This window comes from Nannobrachium achirus (genome assembly GCF_963921795.1).
Source record: "Nannobrachium achirus genome assembly, chromosome: 24".
NCBI lineage: Eukaryota > Metazoa > Chordata > Actinopteri > Myctophiformes > Myctophidae > Nannobrachium > Nannobrachium achirus.
In genome coordinates, this window is record NC_137831.1 from 38,035,232 (window position 1) to 38,055,302 (window position 20,071).

Sequence of the window (20,071 nt, forward strand, 5' to 3'; positions counted from 1 at the left end):
TGTGACGCCAGGAAGACCCCCCAAAAAACAGGGAAGTGACTTTATCCTGGAAGCGTACGCCTGATCGTGGGGTTTGATTTAAAAACCCTGTTGCTATTTCCTGTTCGGGAGCGGCTAGTACTTCCTGGTCCTCCTGTCACCCTGGGGAAGGCAAAGCCCCCCCGACATCCCTCCTCCTCCTCCTCCCTCTCCTCGCCGGCGTCGTCGCCGCCGCTGAGCTCGGTCTCAGCTTCCTGTCGCCCCCTGACCCCGCGCGCGCTCCGGTGGAAGAGGATCTGCCTGCCCGGCCTGCCCGCCATGCACATCAAGACCACCAAGTGCAACCGCTTCTGCCTGGTCGCCTCGGTGACCAGCCAGGAAGTGTTTGACCGCCCCGAGGCACGGGTAAGAACGAGAGAGAGAGAAAGGGGTAACAAACGGAACAGTAGGGCTTGCACAATACATGTTGTGTATTACTGTTTACCCAAGGTTGGGATTCTTTAGGATTTGAACGATTCCGGTTCCTTCTTTAACGGCCCCTTTCCTTAACGGTTCCCTTTAACAATTACTATATATTTTAGGGATGGGACGATATGAAAATTTCATATCATGATTATTGTGACAAAAGAAATAGCGATTTACAATATTATCGCGATAATCAAAATCCATTATCCTGGGGCGGAACAACGCGTTGTGAGCTTGTAGATCGGCTATTTTTTGGCAAAGACATTTGATAGAGAGCGGCAGTGGCTCAGGGGTAGATTAAACATCATTAGAACACAGAGGGTTCCCAGTTCAATCCCAGGCTCCCCCAGAGTTAGTGTCGAAGAGTCCTTGAGCAAGACTCTGAACCTCTAGTTGCTCCCGGTGAGCAGGTTGGTGTCTTGTATGGTTTCCTCTGCCATCGGTGTATGAATGTGTGTTTGAATGGATGAATGTAATGCACCATCTCTGTAAAGCACCTTGGATAAAGGCGCTATACAAATGCACCATTTAACATTTACTGACGAAAATGCGTCTGTCAAACATGTCAGCCAATCAAATACTAGTGGAATTGAACTCCCTTTTCAGGGGCCCCCATTGAAGTTCCTCATGGTACACTGGGGCCCATCACTGTTCTCCAGAATCTACCTATCATAGTCAACCTGACCCAGATGGTCTGTTTTAGTAACATTGGGAGATGCTTAAGCTTCAGTTCTGGTTCATTCCTGATTTGTGTATACAGTTTGGCGTATAAAGTACAGCTGGCAGGCACTAAATCTATTCTAATTTTCTTTCACTATTCTAAATCAAATCAAATGTGTTATAAAGCAATTTTATAAAAAGAAAAATGTCATTGTACCAAAACAATGAATGCAGCGAGACAGAACAGGCGATTATGAAACAAGTGTTAATTACAAGATTTTGAAATGTTGTCAATAAGACTAGACTAAAACAATTTCAGAATACCAAGACTAATGCTGCATTCACACTGAGAGAAGCCAAGCTAATGCTTTGCTTGGTAATTCAATGCATTCTCTATGCAAACCAGCTTTAAAAAATTCCAAGCTTTTTTTCCAGCTTGGAAATTTTAAAAGCTGGTTTGCATAGACAATACATTGAATTACCAAGCAAACCATTAGCTTGGCTTTTCTGTATGTGAATGAGGCATAAGACTATTATTTGTGTTATTCAAAAGACTAAGACTAAATCTAAGTCTAAGACAAATGGCTGTAAAAAATTAACACTGGCATGTAACTGCAATATGAAATTAAAGCCAAATGCATCTTTTATGTATGGTTTATTTTGACCAAGTAACAGGCAGTAGAAGACAATGACTTGTTCTGAATTATGCGGTTATATTTAGCCTAAAAAAACGTATCCTAAAAGACGAAGACAAAGTCTAAGTCTAATCCCAAAAGACTAAGACTAAAATGTTTTGATATTTAGTCGACTAAGACTAGACTAGACAAAAACTATTTCATAAGACTAAGACAGGACTAAGACTAAATGGTGTGTTATTCAAAAGACTAAAGAGGAACACACACTGGACGCAGAGACGGCGCGGAAGCGCCGCGTCAAAACATACGGCCCCATTATTTTCAATGAACTAAACCACACCAGCGGCGTCAGACGCGCGCAGTCGCGGGTCTGCCGCCTCGCCTGCCGCGCCGATACGCCGCTGTTCTATTTTTCCAGCGTTGCAGCGCGTTGAACATGTTCTCCCATGGTTCTCCCCACCGGGGAAATGGATGTGCTGTGTGGCAGCGCGCCGCGTCCAGTTGGGGTTACCGCGCGGCACTTCACGTGCCTCGATACCACGGCGCGACGCTGCGCAGCCGTTCACGTTCAGTGTGTGCTCCCCTTTAGACTAAATCAAAATTTGCTGAAAAAATTAACACTGGTGCAGAAGCAATAGACAGTCCGCAATAAAAGTGTTGTTATGCAGTGGCACAGGAGTTAAAGTACAGTATGGGGCTGTTAAGTATAACATCATTTTGTAGGCAGAGGAGAATTTCTGCCCCCAGTTTCCGTGAATCTTTTTACTATTTTTACTATTTACACATTTTTCTTCTCATTGATGTTGAAAGGAAAGTGTTAGAATTATACTTTAGTCGTTATTTTTTTAGTCGTTGTTTTTTGAAATAGCGAGGGACAGAAATTGCTCTGGGGGCAGATTCTCCTCTGCCTACAAAATGATGTCACGGCTTAAAAGCCCCATAAGCACCTGGCCAGCCCAGTGCCCACCACCATGGAGACAGCTTCTGTCCTTTTCCATCCGGCTCGGCCAGACAAGCAAACAATTAACAAACAATAATTGTCCGTCTTTGTGCCCGCGGTGGGGAGCCGGCAGGGTAGGGCCTAACATGGCTGGCTTGGGGTATGGGAGTGAAAATACCAGGCCTACTTTTTCTGGAAAAAAACGTATGTTGTGCTTGACATTAGGCGCTGTGAGCCTGTGGCTGACTGGATAGTAGGTCAAACACATAATCACGTAACTTCCTCTGTTAGATTCCAGCTGACTTTTATCCTCTATTGGTCTCACACTCACTCATTCACTCACTCACCCAGTCTCTCTCTCTCTCTCACACACACACACACACACACACACACACACACACACACACACACACACACACACACACACACACACACACACACAGGGGCGTCACAAGGGGAGGAAGTGGGAGTTACTAAGGTGGAGGGCCTTAATTATTTTATACTTTAGCTATTGAAAAATAGCAGATATACAAGCTCACAACGCGGCACGAGTGTTCACATGAAAAAGTTTGAGCACCACTGACATAGAAACATAGGTTTTTCAAAAAACCTTAGAAGGATTTGAAATATTCAAGACATTTTCACAATTTTTCAAAGATAGCAGATCTACAAGCTTCCAGACTCTTCCAGGCGCTGTGAGCTTGTATATCTGCTATTTGTCAATAGTTAAAGCACAAAATGTGAGTGAATCCTTTTACCCAGGGCCCAGAATTTGGTGCGACACCACTGCGCGCGCGCGCACACACACACACACACACACTCTCTCTCTCTCTCACTCCCCCGGCAAAGGAAAGAATCTCTATATATACAGTAAATAATTATGTTGATGCAGTGTGACGCCATGGGTTGTGAGCGGTGTTTTATTTTGTGAATGGAAGTTCAGAAGAACACATTGTCCTGACCCGGGCGAGTGGCTGACATTTTCATCCTTGAAACCAACCAGCAGCAGGATTTCCATTGACCTTTCCTTCGTGGCATTTTGTGCGTTATTAGATGGTACAATGGAAACGGGGAGGGAAGTGGAGATGGGAGATAGCGGTAAGGCCAGTGGTGGAAAAAGTACTTGAATGTTTTACTTAAGTACAAGCACCAATACTGCAATATAGAAATACTCTGTTGCAAGTAAGAGTCTGGAATTCGAAATGTGCTTGAGTAGAAGTATTAAAGTATTGGCATCAAAATATATCAAAATACGGAATGTTTGAAAATAGCAGATCTTTATGCTCACGATGCGTAGATCGGCTATTTTCAAATTGGCCAAGGTATAAAATAGGGCTAGTTCTCACACTTTCAGTATTTTTCAAAAATGTTTAAAAAATAGCAGATGTACAAGCTCGCGGCACAAAGTGATGCGCAGCGAGCTTGTAGATCTGCTATTTTTGAATAGCCAACGCTGGAATCTAAAACGATGCGGATGCTTTACAGGTTTTAATAGGTTACACGGTTATAAGTGTATCTGTGGGCTTCATAAATATCGATGAAATGCCTATGAAAAGTATTAACCAGAGCTTGTGACTATCTAAGCTGCTACATTGAAAACAATTGGAACACAGGTTTCTTTTTGTTTCCTCATTTCCTGAAAAGTAAAGTTTTTTTTGCACCGACAGCCACCATTGTTCACGTGCAAACTGGCAGAGAGAGTGTGGGATCAGAGGAACAATGACATGGATTGTAGTAGAGCTTTGGCTTGTTGAAGCATGGCTTAGTTTGTTGTTGAGAAATCATTTAACTATGAGAGTGTTACACAAAACGTGAACCAAACGGACCCGAACGTGAGTAGGGTTGGGATCCGGAACCGGAAGAACCAAACATTGAGGAACCTGAAATGGGTTCCGTCACATTTGGAGCCTGTTTACGGTAGCGGTTTTATCACACTATCGTGGGGCGGCTGTAGCTCAGGAGATAGAGTGGGTTGGCCAATGATCCGTGGGTCAGAGGTTCAAATCCCAGCTCCTCCTGTCAACATGTCGAAGTGTCCTTGGGCAAGACACTGAACCCCACGTTGCCTCCAATGAGTTGGTTGGTGCAAGCTTGCTACCATTGGTGTGTGAATGTGGGAAGTGAGGACGCTGGCGTCGAATGTTCGCCGCTTCACTTCCCAATGTATGAATGAATGAACCATTGTAAAGCGCTTTGAGCACTTGGAAAAGCGCTATAAAAATGCAATTCATTATTATTATCGGACCTGTTATTTGGACTTACCAGAGGTTGTCAAACAACAGAACTCTGAGAGTCTACAAATGCAACTAAATGGACCCATTTGTACACTCAGAGTTACAGACCTCAAAGGGTCCATTTGGAACTACAGGGGGTCCTCTACAGGGGGTCCTCCAAATCTTTGAGTGATAGAAAGTTTTACTACAGCGGGTCCTCCAAATCTTTGAGTGATAGAATGTTTTTTTCTCCCTTTTCTATATTAACCACTTGAACCCTACAAGCTGAGCTTGTAGATCGGATATTTTCGGCAAAGAGCTTTGTGTAGAGAGGGACAAGAGCAGACTAAGTACAGAGTGAAAGGTCAAGTTCATTAAGTATTGACGGTTCAAGCGGTTAAATATCTGAAAACACAAATTGACAGGAATCCAAAATACACTGCTTGTGCTGTCAAACGATGAAACAATCTAAGAAAAGGCTGCTTCATTTCTCTCTCAACTAAGGGGTCCTTGGCCTGAAAACGTTGAAGACGCCTGCATTAAATACATATTTACAATATATCATCAATACAAAACAAGGAAAAATACCTCTCAGGAACCACAATGCGTTCTAGTACCTACACAGTTCTCCCTTTAGAAAGCGCTTCTAATGCTGCTGAGACAACTCTTTATGGTATATGTATACATTCCAGCGATAGCTTGAGTTAAACAGTTGAGTGTCTGTGAGCGTCTCTTCTTTCTGTTCATGTGCCCCTTCAGTGCATCACGCAAGATGCCAGAGTTAGACCCAATCATGAGTTGCCATGACGACCGTCTAAAAGCCAACCGTTTTAAATCACCAGTTACACCTCTAGACTCTTCTCAACAGCGACTCTGTTCCATTTTTAACCACATGAACCCCCCATGCATCCCTTTGCTCTCTGGGCATGCTATAGTATGAGGACATTTGTTGAAGAAAGATTTGGGGGAAAATGTGCAAACCTTCAGCGAAAATAGAGGACCTATTGTGAGGGTGTAGATTGCCTATTTTTGGTATTTGACAAAGTGGCGTCCAACGAAGTGTCAAGGATTTAACCTCTTAAAACCCTATGTTCTTAGTTGACTGGAGTCCTCCAGGGCTCTACACTAAGCCCCCCTCCTGTGTTTGCTAAGGCAAATGGTAAATGTTGCATTTACATAGTGTGTTACATTCACCCATTCACACAGGCACCGACCTGCTCATTCGGAGCAATTACTTAATACTTAGGGGTTCAGAGTCTTGCTCAAGGACACTTCGACACTAACTCTGGTGGAAGCCCGGGATCGAACTGGGAACCTTCCAGTTCCCAGGCGGACGCTCTACCTTCTGCGCAACCGCCGCCCCTATACACAAAATATCATTGAAAATAGCCGATCTACAAGTAAACATTCCAGAACAGACCTGTTGTGTGTCTTTGTGTGTGAGTGTGTGTGTGTCTCAATAGCCTCTTGAGTGTCAGAGATATGCTATTTTAAAACGGTGAATGTGCGCGTGTTTTAAATAGCCTGCCATTCAGACACTTGGTGCTTGGAAGCGTTTTGTGTGCTGTGCACGCACGCTCTCCGCCAAAACACACAAGGTCGCTTCCCTGCTTAATTTGTCAGTCTTAATTAGCTTGTTCCAATAATAGTTAGTCATCTCCAGTTGGGCAGCCGCCTCATCGACTTTGACGCAAGCAGCACACTCACACACACCCGTGCGCACACAGACGTTGGCATTACTATCTCTTTTTTTTTACAGTGTTTTGCTATTTTTAAACCATAAACCTGATGCCGGAAATAGACGATCTTCCAGCTCACAGCGTGTCGCAGAGAAGGATGAGCAGTGAGCTTGTAGATCTTCTATTTTTGGCGCAAGACTCCGGAAAGCAACTGAGCATAAATCTGGCATAATCCCAGTGGTGTAAAGTAACCAAGTACATTTACTCAAATGCTGTGTCCTCAAGTACACATTTGAGGTTACCTTTACTTTACTGGAGTCCACTACAATAATTTGAAAACTTTAGTTACTAATTACTTTGTAGAATTTGATTATTACAAAACACACCACTTCAGCCTATACCTTTTGTCCATTTAAAAAAGGCGATCTACAAGCTCACAATGCGTCGCATCGCGAGCTTATAGATCGGCTGGGGCATTTTGCACAATGAGTTTTGATGCCAATACGTGTGTATTTAATACATTTTGATTACCAGGACTTTTACCTGTAACCGAGTAGTTATATTTTTGCAGTAATGAAATTGATAACTATTTCCACCCTGCATAATAAGCCTAACCCTAACCTTTAATCTTTCAGTTTTCTTTTTGTTTAGCACAAAGATTTATCCTCTCAAACTGTCTGTTTCTCAAATCATACTATACTTGTGGGGACAGTTGGTCCTCAAAAATATATTAATAAAAGTACACACACACGCACGCACGCACGCACACACGCACACAAGCTGCAGACTCCCTTGGCAAGAGAAGAGGTACAGATATAGTTGGTGTTAATGGAGGCAATGTTTTTTTTTTTTTTTTTTTGCCAACGCAGAGCTCATAGTGTTGTTCAGCACAGCCTCCCTGCCGGCTGCCAGCGCTTGGTATTTATAGACGGAGATATGACACAGAAAAAATCTAACGGGGTCAAGTGGTCCACTTTCCGGTTAAACGTGTATATATATATAATGTTACATAAGCATATAATAATACAACAGAAGAACGGATGATGATCGCGGATATCATTTCATATCTTTTCCGGGGGTGAAAAACCCTGGCAGAAGCGGATGACTTGATGAAAGATACCTGGTAGTCGATGTGTTAAAGCAGTGGTTCTCAACCTCTTCAGGCCGCGACCCCCAAAAGAACAATGGCTTTGACATTTTCATACAGAGGCTAGCAAAACCAATAACATATGTGGCACAAATGAGGCAATAACCGCTGATCGATGACGAGGTTAGTTAAGCCCGGAGGGAACGATATCATCATATGAGAAACTTACTTTGTCAGACATAACCAACCACTGATCCAGCATTACCTTATCGAACGTTAGCAATGCTATGGCCCACAAACACATTAAATTAGCTTAACATAAATTGGCTAGCGGGACGCTTGACGAAATGGACTCATGAATTGCACGGCTCACTTCACACTAGGTGTGATTTTGTTTATTATGTCTTGCATCAATTAATTTCTCTCCTTTCCCTTCTTCCTCTCTCTCTCCCTCCCTCCTTCCGTCCAGGGGAGTTTCGAGTCTCTGTTCCGCTCCTTCGACCCGGAGGTCCAGTTCCAGTACTTCAAGTCGTTCCGCCGCGTGCGGATCAGCTTCAGCGACGCCCTGGCTGCGGCCGAGGCCAGGCTGAGGCTGCACAAGAGCTGCTTCAACGGCAAGGAGATGAGGCTCTACTTCGCACAGGTACACTTACTAGCAGTGGTGGAAAGGAACTGATTGCAGGCACGTAGACACACATAGACATCAAAGTGGGCTTGAGCCCCATGCCCTTTCTCTTTTCAAATCTTTTTATTCAATTTCTTTTCAAATCTTTTTATTCAATTTTCAAATAAGCAAAGCCCGGAGGCGGGTATACAATCTCAAAAGATGGATACATCACATGTAAAAAAAAAACAGAGTACATTATTACGAGAGTGAATAAAACCCATCCCCTATCCCCCCTCCCCCCACCCTCAATCCCCAGGACGGTTGAACTTTCAATAAAACAAAGTAGATAAATCAAAACAATAAAGCAGAATAAATAATCAAAGCTTGCTGCGTATTGGGTTGGTCAAACAGGTAAGCGCCACACTACACCGCTTGAGTATTATGGTAGAACATCATAAAAGGGCTCCAGGTTTTATAAAATTTCTTTTCAGAGCCAGCAATTGAGAACCTCAACATTTCCAATTCCAGACAGGACATTATAGCGCGAAGCCACAGGTCAAGCACAGGCGGGGCAGCATCCTTCCACTTAAGCAGAATGGCGCGCCTAGCGATCAATAAAGCGAAGTCGACCATACGACTTTCCGTCCGTGTTAGAGGAAGGCCCTCGCTTCCAACTGTACCAAACAGAGCCAGTAAGGGGTCTGGGTCTATGTCACGATGTAAAATGTTGGATAGCGTGCTGAATACACCCTCCCAGAACGTCTGTAGCCCCATGCCCTTTTATCCGTCTGTAAAAAGTGCCCTCTCCAGACCACAAATGCAGTTTTGACTATGGTGAAAGAAATGCAAATGCCCTCTTTCCATGTCATACATGAAGGCAGCATTCAAGAGAATTGTCTTGTCCAAACTCTCCTGAACTTGAATGGAGCATCTTATGTTGAAATAATTGGGAAAATCTTGATAGTTCGAGGTCCCATTAGTCCGAGTAGGTTAGGTTTAGGGGTTAGGGTTAGCATTCACCAGGTTAGCATTCACCAGCGGTGGCAGGTTAGCATTCACCAGCGTCAGACTAATGGGACGTCAGACTAATGACACATCGGAAAAACGAATGAATTGCCGTATTGTGTCAGGTAGATGGTTATCTTAGTGGTGTAGTGAATATTGTACCAATACTAATAACACCAATATTATTGACCACTTTTCCGTGGAATCCGTATTGTGGGCACATCATAGCCAGACACGTGAAAAGAAAATTCTAAACCATACTACCAATGTGTGAGCTTGAAAGGGCTGTGGGCTTAACTGGTTAATGCAAACAAGTTCAGGATGCTTGTAACACCCTCTGGTGGATGAATCTGCTGTGACATACTGTCCATACATACAGTACAACAACAGCAATGTACTATAATAACTATACTCACTGTTGTACTAATACTGATGATACCAATAGCACTGCTAGTGATGAGGATTAGTATAACTAGAAGCTCGGCCGCCCTTCGGGCGGCCGAGCGTCTAGGTCGGCGCCTGGCATGCTCGGGAATGATGTAAATAGGGAATGAATGCCCCACCTTTAATGCAAAGACCATTATACTAACCTGTTGTCATAGGACCCGTTTTGACCATCTGTGTGCATTTATGCCCATATATGGACATCTCTGCCTCTCCCTTTATTTTTATTATCCTAAAGGAGTTCGCTATAAACAATGTCAGTAATGCCCATGTCATTATCCACAATGAAAACTTTTACAACCTTTGGAGAAGGCTGTGTAGAGTTGGCCATGAGCAAACACAGGTTGAGGCAAGTAGATGCCAACTCGTTCATTCTCTTGGCCCTGACCCTTATTGATGGTAACAGAGAAAGCTAAACGGATAGGGAACTGTCGTCTAATGAAGGTGAAGGGAAGCTCACCTCTGTCATAGTGAGTTATTCTTGGTAGGAAGATTGTTTCACTCCTCTTTGTGCCTACTACAACCTCACACTCAATGACTCTGTTCATCATTTGCATTACCACCTTTCTGGTGCCATTCTTGAGAGTGCGGCCAGGACCTGCTTGCAGGTTTCTAAGCAGCATGAGGTCTATCGTCCAGGTCCAAATATGGGTCAAACTTAATGAGATGTGTCGGGTATCTCCATATATGGATTTTTTGTTGACTCATATAGCGTACGTGATGTCAGAGCCTTTTATGAAGTGATGTCACAATGAGTCAGCGCTTGCTCCGGAACAGCCCGATGTCAGACATCATCTCTGCATACAGAGATTCCGAACCTTTCGCGCTGGATAAAAAAAAAACGTTTATCGGTCGGGTCGAGGCCTAGCTAAGAACGTAGGCAAAGGTCTGAGCTATCTGCGTGCGAAATTTGGAGTCTGTAGCACCAACCATGTGTTTTCAGGGCTCTTTCATGCGATTCGGGCCAATTCGGATTCAGCGTCCATTGGCTTCAATTAGTAGTCAGGACTCCGCATATGGAGATTCCAAATGGTTACGGAAAACCGCATATCGGGTCGGGTCGAGGCCTAGCTAAGAACGTAGGCAAAGATCTGAGCTATCTGCGTGCGAAATTTGGAGTCTGTAGAACCAATCATGTGCTGTCAGGGCTCTTTCGTGCGATTGGCCCAATTCGGCCTCGGCTTCAATTAGTAGTCAGGATTAAGTTTAGCGTGAGAGGGAACTGCCCGGGCTTATCCACATTATTCACCTGGTTCTCTTAAAGGCACAGCCCGCTAATTCCCCTGAACCCAACCGCTCTGAAGAGCACCCTGAACTTTGCTCACCTCGAAGTGAGAGGAAGAAAGACTTTAGTTTATGCCCCTTCAGAGAGATTATTTGTTGACTCATCTAGCGTATGTGATGTCAGAGCCTTTTATGAAGTGATGGCACAATGAGTCAGCGCTTGCTCCGGAACAGCCCGATGTCAGTCATCTCCGCATACGGAGATTCCAAACCTTTCGTGCCGGATCCGAAAAACTGTGTATCGGGTCGGATAGAGGCCTAGCTAAGAACGTAGGCAAAGGTCTGAGCTGTCTGTGTGCGAAATTTGGAGTCTGTAGCACCAACCATGTGCTGTCAGGGCTCATCCATGCGATTCGGGCCAATTCGGATTCGGCGTCCATTGGCTTCAATTAGTAGTCAGGACTCCGCATATGGAGATTCCAAACCTTTCGCGTTGGTTCCGGAAAACCGCATATCGGGTCGGGTCGAGGCCTAGCTAAGAACGTAGGCAAAGGTCTGAGCTGTCTGTGTGCGAAATTTGGAGTCTGTAGCACCAACCATGTGCTGTCAGGGCTCATCCATGGGATTGGCCCAATTCGGCCTCGGCTTCAATTAGTAGTTATTATTATATTACGATTACGATAATAATTAGATTATTATTGCGACCAAAGGTCGCAGTTTATCGTGAGAAATGTCACAGCTTGTCTCCGTGAAGCCGTGTGTGTATACATTTTTACAGTCTATGGGTTGGTCCTTGACACATCAATCACTGTGACATCATAGGTGATATCACAGATGACATCACATTTGTAAAAGTCCATATTTGAAATTCCCCAGAATCCCTTTTATGCCCAATCCATTATGAAGATCCTTTTGTCATCGATACATATCACTGGACAGCTGGTGTGGCTGGTTCAGATAGGGATCTCCATGTATGGGCATAACATATATTGTATGTTGTGATGTCATGGGAACCACTCTAACAGAATCCCTTTTATGCCCATATATTGGAGATCCCTGATGTCATCAATATTAGCCCATATCTAACAGGACTTCATATGGGAATGCCCATATATGGAGGAAGAACTGGTTCGATATACATCACTGGCCAGATGGCCAAGAATTGGCGTGCATGTTGCCCTGAGGTGTCTTACTAGTTAGTATAATTATTTTTATGATAATACTATTATCATAATAGTACTAATACTACTACAACTACTAATAAACGTTGCTCTTTGTTGTTCCGTGCAGTCTGTCCACATTGGCAATCCCCTCCTGGAGCCTCCCAAGCCAGACAAACAGTTCCTGATCTCTCCCCCCGCCTCCCCCCCGGTGGGCTGGTCGCAGTCCCAGGACGCCATGCCTGTCATCAACTATGACCTGCTGTGTGCCATCTCTAAGCTGGGACCAGGTAACACACACATACACACACACACACTCTGCACTGTAAGTGGATGAAGCAGGGACCCCCACAACCTTGTTCATAGATTCCATATAGTTTCATTGTTTGACAGCACAATCATCCAGTATATTTTGGATTCATGTCAGTTTGTGTTTTCAGATATTTAACCACTTGAACCGTCAATACTTAATAAACTTGACCTTTCACTCTGTACTTAGTCTGCTCTTTTTCTCCTCTACACCAAATCTCTTTGCCAATGGGGTGCCCGCTGGCCTAGTGGTCAAGGCGCATACCACATACTAGGCCAGGGGTCTTCAACGTTTTCAGGCCGGGGACCCCCAAACTGATGGGGAGATGGAGCAGGGACCCCCTACCACCTCGTAGGGTGGGGGGGGTCGGGGCTACGACATATTTTTTATTTTAAACATGTACAAGTTACAGCGAGCAGGGTGGGCCGTACCACTACCATTTCTAAACATACTACTTATTAACCAATGTCAATAATATCAACAATCTGTCAATTGCATAGTAATCATGTATTCAAGCAATTCAAAATGGATAGAATCATGATTTATTTTTTTAACATAAATGTAAAAAAAGAAAAAACATTTTTTGAAATCTTTTTTTTTTCTTTTTTTTTTTTTTTTGCAATAATTTGGCGGACCCCCTGCAGTACCTTCGCGGACCCCCTAGGGGTCGCGGACCCCCTGTTGAAGACCCCTGTACTAGGCTATGATGCCTGCTGGCGTTGCCGATTCGATTCCTGATCCGGACAACCTTTGTCATTCCCCATCTCTCTCCCCATTTCCTGTCAGTCTACTTACTGTCCTATCAAATAAAGGCATAAAAAGCCCCAAAACAAATCTAAAAAAAAAAAAAAAAAAAAAAAAATCTCTTTGCCAATAATAGCCGTTCTACAAGCTCACAATGCCTCGCGCTGCAAGGTGTTGTGAGCTTGTAGATCGGCTATTTTTGGCTAAAGTTCTCAGAACATGGATTCTAGGGTTCAAGTGGCTAATATAAAAAAGGAGAAAAAAAAAACTTTTCATCATTCAAAGAAAGAGAGGACCCCCTGTGGTAACTCTGAGGACCCCCTAGGGGTCCCGGACCCCCTGTTGAAGACCCCTGGATAAAAAACCTTCTGTGCTTTTAATGAAATTCCCTAAATCCTGTGCTTCCTCCCCTCTCCCCCTCCCCCTTCCCAGGCGACAAGTACGAGCTGCACACGGCCACGCCCACCACGCCCAGCGTGGTGGTGCACGTGTGCGAGGACGAGCGCGGCGGCGCTGCCGACAGCTCCGGCCCCGACGACAGCGACCAGGAGAACAACTCGCCCCGCCCGGCGCGCCCCAAGATCATCCAGACCCGCCGGCCCGACTACACCCCCAACGTCACGCAGTGAGGGGACGAGAGAGAGAGAGAGAGAGAGAGGGGGGCGGGAGAGTCCGCTCGCTTACTCCTTAAAAAACGAGAAGATTTATCGACGGTTCTGTTCTTCTCCACAGCGAGAAAACGACGGCTTTTTGGACCTGATTGATGGAATGACGATTTTTTTCGGGGGGGGACTTGTAAACTCCCCCCCACTCCTCCTCGCGTCAGTCAAACACTTGGAGACGGGGGGGAGAGCTGCGTCGTCCCATAAGACGTGCATTTCATAGAAGGAGAAAATATAGAAAAGTGTGGGGGGAAAGAGAGGATAAAACACCTGATTATGGCATAGTCACGTTTGCGTTTTGTTCCCCCCCCCCCTCACATAGTCTACAGTTTTTTGGACTTGGATGGACAGTAAGAAAAATGTGTGAAACTGAATGAAAAGCGAAAGCAGAATGGTGAGGAGAAAGTGGTTGTTTGAATAGCTGATTTCCATTCTTTGAAAGTTTTTTTTTCTTCTTTTAACATTTTTCTGGTCTTGCTAGGGTGCTATATTTGTATCGGTGGGTCATGGAAGATGGTAGTGATAAAATACGATGCAGAGATTTGTCATTCTGTCAGCATTATGGGGGGCCGATTGTAAACGTTTTGCATTCAAACCCACCCCAAGATCCCTCTTCTAGCCCACCTTGGCGGTCACATCCGTGATGAGAACTACTTTGTTTCTGTGGTCGCGTAGCATCACTTCCTGTTTGTGCCGTACCCCTTCAGCACAGAATGTGGAGCATTCCTTTTTTCCCCCCGATAGCATCTTCATCCTGTCCTGTGCTTTGATTTGATGTCACAACAGAAGAAAAACTGGTGTGTCTAGCAACTATTTTGACTTCAATCGATAGCTTGATACTTGGGGAGGCAAAGTGGTGTAAGTCAAACCTCCAATTCATGTTTGACCGTCAACCTGCTGGATTAAATGACTCAATAAGCTGGAAAGAAAGAGTTGAAACATTGTCTAAAAAGTGGCATTTTCCACTGCTAGCAATATACACACAATAGTGTATAATATTGGCTTGATGTATGGCAGTGATTCTCAAAGTGTATTCTAGGGACTCTGTGGGTTCCTTTTAGAGGGGTCTAAATTGACCCATACAAGTCTGTAACTCCAACAGTATACAAATGGAACCAAATGGACGCGTCATTTGTACACTGTCAGAGTTGAGGGGAGACCTTGACATTTCAAAGTTTGAAAAACACTGATGTATGACATTGTCTCTGTCAGTCAATGTCGATTGCAGTGAAACTATTCTACCTAGGTTTATTATGACGATATTAGCATTTTGGTGTAAATTTAGCTAACTAACCCATAATATATGTTAATGTATATATATTTTTTTCCCTCCCGATTCATCTGAGCTGTGGTAGCGTTCCTGCTGCAGCGTCCTTAATCATTATGAAAAGAAATGCTCCGTCCATAGAAGAACTACGCCACGTTTTCCTTTTCTTGAATGTACCGTAGGATTTTTATCTCATCGTAACCACGGTTTCTGTAAAACAGGGCTAGCGTTTTAGTTTTATCGGCGTGCCAGGACTGAGGCTGCTCACGTCAAAGTATTCAAAGCGGATTGTAAAATCTACGACTGAGAAGAGGTCAAATCGTTCTTGGGTTGAGGGGTAATAAAACCCCACATTGTTGCGTGACGACGAGACCTAATTCACTCCGTTAAGCTCGGTGTTTGCCTGAAATATTTGACAAGCCTAATGTAAAAGCTGATTTATACTTATTTGCGCGTGGGTGTCACGCACTGAAAATAAGCCAATCTACAAAAAAAAAACAGAATATACCGAAAATGGCAGATTTACAATCTCACAAGTCACAACGACGACGCACCCGAGAGCTCGAAAATCTGCCGTTTTCGGTGTGCGACACCCGCACGCAAACCCAAGTAGAACTAGGGCTTGGAATACTGTAACTATCTGATAGCTGTGTGTATTGTTTATTGTATTTATACGAGATGTTTGTATCACAGACCACTGTGTTTAAGGGAAACGAGTACTATCACTGTGCATAGAGCGAGGTACGTGTGTGTGCACGTGCACAAGTGCAAAACACGCCCCCTGCTCGCACTTTTTCGGACTGATGCGCGTGCCAGTACTTCACTTCAACCCACCCAACCACTGAGAGAAAGCACCGGTGCATTGTGGGACTGCCTCTGTGCTTCATTCACCCACATCAGGATTGCAGTAGATTGTCTTAGCGCTGTGACAATGCGACTTACACACATCGTCATCGTTTCGGAGTATGTGTAGCAGCAATTGTCTTGTTTTGCGACTAATGTTTGCGTTACTGCCTCGGTATAAAGCTCACGGTCCGTCACGGGACTGCATACATGGGCTGGCGTGTGTGTGTGTGTGAGAAACAAGACAGTCAGCCTGACTTTGGTGTTGAATCCATGAAGGAAAACTGTTGTCAAAAGGGGTTCATCTGGTCCGAGAGCAAACGGGTCTTTTTGTTGCGTACTACAACTGCAGTGGTTCCCAAACTGAGGTCCCCAAATTATTTTTTTTGGGGGGGGGGGTCCCCAGATGATAAGCTTAATGTGCAACGTTGTTTTCTCACTCAACAGTAAACAAAGTGTACACAGGGTACCTGCACATTTCTTAACGTGATCATTTAACGACTTTTAAGACCCTTTTTAATACGAAATTGGTCAAATGTTAACATAAGAAAGAGGCAAACAAAAATAGCCGGTCCACAAGTAGTAGTAGTAGTTATAGTTCTGTTATTTTCACAAAATACTGTATAGCTGTGGAACCGAGGCAAACTAAATGTAATGCCTACAATTCCAAGCACTTGTCAGGCAGTTCCCCCAGTTCAAATACACATTTTTTTGCAGTCTGAGAAGTTTGGGAACCCTTGCACTGCTGTACACACAAACTTGATTTGTGTGTCCAATGATGAAACTTTGACAATTTGTCATTTATATCAACGCCACCAACCCAGCACCGGCCAAGACCACGACCTCACTGCCTAGCGAACCGGGACATGTTGCATGTCTCTCTGTCTCTCCCCCCCCCCTAATCCTGTGGCCAGTATTGTCTTTTGTCTCTGCTATGGAAAACCGTGACACCCACCACCACTTGACGCCTGACCCCGATCACGGCCTAGACATCAAGAGCTCTGAGATGCTCGAGATGGAAAAAAAGATATCGTCACTGTCGGGCAGAAACCTCATATCTCAAAGTTTCAAATGTGTACTTTTTTCACCAAGTAAAGCCCTGCTTCATCACACAAGGCTGTCGCACAAAAGTATTGAAAACAGCCGATTTAAACTGTTTTCACTAGTTTAGTTCATTTTTAAAATGATAAATACAAAACGAACGGTCTTGGACATAAAAGTTTCCACCCGACAACGACAATATATTATTTTCACGCTTGTTGTTTGGCTCTTAAGAGGAGTGTTGTTTTCTTTAGCCCTAGCAGGATGCGGGTCGGTGGTCGACCATGGGGGTTTGTGTCATAGCAGCACTGTGAAAAGGCGTGCGCTCACCTATCCACGACTACACGACTGGAGGTTGGCATTGTATGGCTTTAGACGACTTTAGCTGTTTGTTGGTTTTTTTGTTTCGTTTTTTACTCCCGTTATTTGAAGTTCGTATATCTGGAACTAATAACCATGAATTTGTCATTAAATAAACTTGACTTGACCATCAACAGATGTGTTCATGAAGATTATTTCTATGATGCATTGAAGGTGATGCCTCCTGCTTAGGCCCCTTCCCCCTGGGGAAGCCATAGCTGAAGGATCCCGATTCACACTCCGGTCTGTGTCGAAGTGTCCCTGAAAATAGCAGCTATACAAGCTCACAAAGCATCGCAATGGCAATGCCTCACGGGTTTAGGAAACCCCTTGGAAAAACACAAAGCCACATAAAGGAGGAGCAAAAAATTGACTTCTGACGGGTGCATCTGGATTATGAGCTGTGTGTTTTGATTATAATTGACATGCAATACTGTGTAATGGCATCTTTCAGTAAATATTGCATTCTATGAATATGTATCATACTAACCAGAATTCTATGCAGCTCCAAATTAAATTGTACCTTAAAGGAGTAGTTCACCCCCAAAAGTACATTTGGGTCCCCATCTGGAATCAATGGGGATAATTTATTGTAATAGCATTTTTGTTTTAGGAATGCGACAAATACAAACACAAACAAATATTATTGAATTGTTCAGGAGATACATTGAATCTTGACCATGAGGTCATATCCTGTCTTAGGTGTCTAGACGTGACCTTTGACACAATCTAAAATGTCTCAATAGAAGAGCAGGGAGACTAAATACAACCACCCCAATTGTATAGGTTATATTGTATTAACATTCTCTACCATACAGATTGAGGGGAAATCTTAATAATTAAATTTATAGTGCTGCTTTAAGGCATATATACTTTATCATACAACAAATAGCCAATCAACAAGCTGACAGCAGGTTCATTATAGCGCTGTCAAACTTTTTCACCTCCACTTACCAAGAGTGCAAAAACACTTTATTTAAAAGTACCAGTCAGTCAGTAATGTCTTCATTACAATGTTACATAAAATAGGAGAGATAGATTTTACGTTTCACTGACTATGGGTTTAATTTGAGTACCACAAGACGTAACAGAATAGCTAGTCTCGCCTGGCCAGACTGTTGCCCTCCCACAATTTTCAAATGCTTCCGTCAGTCTGGGGCAACGGAAGCTCTGTAAAACATGAAAGTTCAATGTAAAGATATTTTACAAATATTTGTGTGACTTTTCGCCAGCTTTCTTTACTAAGATTTCAGGAGGTGTAGTTCCAGACTCTATATAACATTCTCAGGAGGTGTAGTTCCAGACTCTATATACTGTAACATTCAAGAAGTATAGTTCCAGACTCTATATACTGTAGCATTCAGGAGGTGTAGTTCCAGACTATATAGCATTCAGGAGGTGTAGTTCCAGACTATATAGCATTCAGGAGGTGTAGTTCCAGACTATGTAGCATTCAGGAGGTGTAGTTCCAGACTATGTAGCATTCAGGAGGTGTAGTTCCAGACTATATAGCATTCAGGAGGTGTAGTTCCAGACTATATAGCATTCAGGAGGTGTAGTTCCAGACTATATAGCATTCAGGAGGTGTAGTTCCAGACTATATAGCATTCAGGAGGTGTAGTTCCAGACTCTATGTAACATTCAGGAGGTGTAGTTCCAGACTCTATATACTGTAGCATTCAGGAGGTGTAGTTCCAGACTATATAGCATTCAGGAAGTGTGGTTCCAGACTCTATATAGCATTCAGGAGGTGTATTTCCAGACCCTACATAGCATTCAGAGATTGTGGAATAGTTGTCTGTCTACGCGAGACTACAGAATAACTGTTCTGTGCTGTAATGTTGTACAGAATGAAGACATTCTCTGAACAAGCTCAAGCAATCTTTTTTCTTACTTCTCTGTAACTTTGTAAATAACCTTATACAGCTGTGCTGCCTCTGGGCAACTGATTTTCCCCCTTGGGATAATAAGGTATCTATATATCAATCCAATCACACATTTTCCACAATATGATATTATGAACATGTTTTATTTCACTGCTGGTGGTGCAGCACAATGACTCGTGACAATGTTACCGTTAAAATATCCATTTAAGACCTGGAAAACATCTGTGTCACTTTAAATGTAACCATTATTTCATACTTTGGCTATTCAAAAATAGCAGCTATACAGTACAAGCTCATACCATCAACTATTTTAAAAAAATCTTTAGCAAATCTTTGAATATATTATTTTTTAAACTTTTAAGACCCCCCCCTTTGTTCCAGGGGGGGGTCCCTGGAACAAAATGAATTGAGATGGGGGGTCCGCGGCCAAATACATACATTCATATAATTCTGGGGGGCCTTGATTTGAAAAAGATTGAGAACCACTGATAGAAATATCAGAACACTAATCGGGTCCCTCGGGTCTTAATGGGAGCCAAAACGTGAGCTTGTTTAACAAGATACTGTATTACTTGAGCCTATAAAAATACTATACATTTACAGTACATAACGTTAGAAAACTTCATATTAGGTGAGGCAGCAAACAATGGCAAAAGTGGAGTGTTTTACATAACCAGATAAGCCATTATTGAACCCTTGACCTCAGCATGAGACAATCTATGCTATAAAAAAAAACATTAAAAAAAACATACGTTCTCAGGAGCAGCCTGCCGTGTTTTCTTTCAAGAAATGTGGTTCTTGTGAAAGCACTTCCCACCCAAACCCTGTGTTTTCAAACACCGCACAAAAAGAAAAAAGTG

At 43.5% G+C, this 20,071-nt stretch overlaps 1 protein-coding gene across 1 annotated transcript in view; it reads left to right on the top strand.

Moving 5' to 3' along the window:
- Positions 1-17,317, top strand: part of rcan1b (regulator of calcineurin 1b) — a 44,214-nt gene extending 26,897 nt beyond the window's left edge. The window contains exons 3-5 of the mRNA XM_080720278.1: positions 8,128-8,301; positions 12,229-12,388; positions 13,585-17,317. Coding sequence (XP_080576404.1) covers positions 8,128-8,301; positions 12,229-12,388; positions 13,585-13,781 — 531 coding nt within the window. The 3' untranslated portion in view covers positions 13,782-17,317. The remainder of the gene's footprint in view (positions 1-8,127; positions 8,302-12,228; positions 12,389-13,584) is intronic.
- The last annotated feature ends 2,754 nt before the right edge of the window (positions 17,318-20,071 follow it).